This window comes from Myotis davidii, unplaced genomic scaffold (genome assembly GCF_000327345.1).
Source record: "Myotis davidii unplaced genomic scaffold, ASM32734v1 scaffold243, whole genome shotgun sequence".
NCBI classification, from domain to species: domain Eukaryota; kingdom Metazoa; phylum Chordata; class Mammalia; order Chiroptera; family Vespertilionidae; genus Myotis; species Myotis davidii.
In genome coordinates, this window is record NW_006295183.1 from 987 (window position 1) to 3,051 (window position 2,065).

The window sequence follows — 2,065 nt, forward strand, 5'->3', positions numbered from 1 at the left end:
AGTACAGTATATAATATATACAACAAACAAATATGTGCTAATCAACTGTTTATGTTATTGGTAAAGCTTGGAAAGTTTGTTTTTAAACCATTCTGATTTTATTGTTTTACAAACAGTGTGTTGCATACATGTTCAAGCACAGTGCACGCACGCATACACACACACACACAGTGGCTTTCAAAAGGTTCTGTCTACAAAAACAGCCTGACCCCAAACCCCAGCCTTAACACACTGGGGTCCACAGAACCTAAGCATCTTTCTGGATATCTGGCTCCTCCTTACCTGGGAGAGCACCTTCCACGACAGACCCCTCAAAGACCGCCTGGGTGAACTCCGGCCTGTTGTCATTCTGATCTCTCACTGTGATCACAATCTCCATCGGATCCTCAACTGCATTCCCGTTGGAAGACACAGCGTGAGACAAGAGCTGCAAGAGCCAAGGGAGGGTTACTTGGGCCCCAAGGAGAAAAGAAGTGGGAGAAGTGGCCCGACCACAGAGTGGGCTCCACATGGTGTCCCCTCCTTCCCACTCTCTGAGCCCCGAGTGCATGGACACCTGCAGCAGAGCCCTTTTCTCACACACGTGCCGCTGCTCCAATGAGGTCAGCACACTGGCTGAGAGCAGGACATGTGAAGACCTGAGGGTCGGAGAACACACCCACCAGGTCAGAGCTCCCATTGCCCACATGACGGCTGGGGATCCAGGCCCAGCAGATAAAGGGGGAAGCCTAACACTCTGACTTCTTCCAAGCAGGGTAAAATTAGCCTGGACACTCCAGTCTAGTGGCATCAACACATTTGGCATCTATGTGTTACTTCTCAGATTCACTCTGCTCACTCTGCTATCAGGCCCAGAAATAACTCTGGACATATGAGGAGCTTGGTTTTTGCTCCCCAACATCATCACTGGCCTCTTCCTTTGAATGAGGGACTTTTAGCTCCAAGAATTGGTTGATGTCTTGGGTCCAAAGTTATGCGTAATGCATAAGGACTCTCCCCGCTTTATTCCTAACAACAAAAATAATTCAGTGACCCCCATATCCAGGTTCTCCCGTCATTTATGTTTATCAATAGGTCTCAAAGTGGCAAGTTAAGCCCCCTCATACATCCAGAGTCTCGAATCTAGGGATCCAAATCGGTTGACCAAACACTTTGGGAAAGATGGGACCCCATCATTAATAAGCTTCTAAGAGATACTCACTGTGTACTTGGCAATTGCTTCTCTATCCAGAGGCTGCGTCACCTTGAGCCATCCTGTCTCCCTTTCAATAATAAACACACCGACGGGGGGTGCGTCAGCTCCTTGGCCAGTGATGCTGTAGAAAACCTGTGTCTCTTTGTCTCTATTAGACTTGATCTGGAGACAAAACAGACACAGAATTAGCAAGGGAGGGTCCTTACATTCGGTCTTTCTCCTTCCTCTCCTTGGTGCTTCTCTGCCAAATTCCTCCCAAGAAAATAGAGAACATCCTTTTCTACCTGGACCAGATTCTTAGGAAATGGCCCTTTGTCATTTTCTGTGCAGCTGATTGGAGGAATAACCCAGTCTCTTTTCTGTCTTCTGAGACCACGGTGGCAGACAGGAAATGTGGGCACTGCCGTCTGGGTTTCAGGTAGAGAGTCCTAAAAAGAAAAGAGATAAAAAAAACATAATGAGTGAATTAAAAGGCATCCAAATTGGAAAATAAGGAGTAAACTTATAATTAATCGCAGATGACATGATATTGTACATAGAACACCCTAAAGATCCCATCAAAAAACTACTAGACTTATTAAATGAATTCTGCAATGTAGCCGGATACAAAATTAACACCCAGAAATCCATAGCTTTTTTATGCACCAATAATGAACTCACAGAAAGAAAAATTTTAAAAAATCCCATTTACCATGGCAACAACAATATTAAGATACCTAGGAATAAACTTAACCAAGTTATTTTCTATATTTTAAGCCTACAATGTCACACTTGTCACATTTTTAAAATTTTATTTTTCCATTCCAGCTTACAGTCAATATTACTTTGTACTAGAGGCCCCATGCACGAAATTCGTGCAAGAGTAGGGGC

The 2,065-nt window shown here is 44.4% G+C and overlaps 1 protein-coding gene across 1 annotated transcript in view; it reads right to left on the reverse strand.

Annotated features, from left to right (window-relative positions):
- Positions 1-232: 232 nt before the first annotated feature.
- Positions 233-2,065, reverse strand: part of LOC102763531 (cadherin-1) — a 79,399-nt gene continuing 77,566 nt past the window's right edge. The window contains exons 9-11 of the mRNA XM_006769827.2: positions 1,480-1,623; positions 1,202-1,357; positions 233-427 (exon numbers count right to left, since the gene is read on the reverse strand). Of these exons, the coding sequence (XP_006769890.2) occupies positions 248-427; positions 1,202-1,357; positions 1,480-1,623 (480 nt within the window). The 3' untranslated portion in view covers positions 233-247. The remainder of the gene's footprint in view (positions 428-1,201; positions 1,358-1,479; positions 1,624-2,065) is intronic.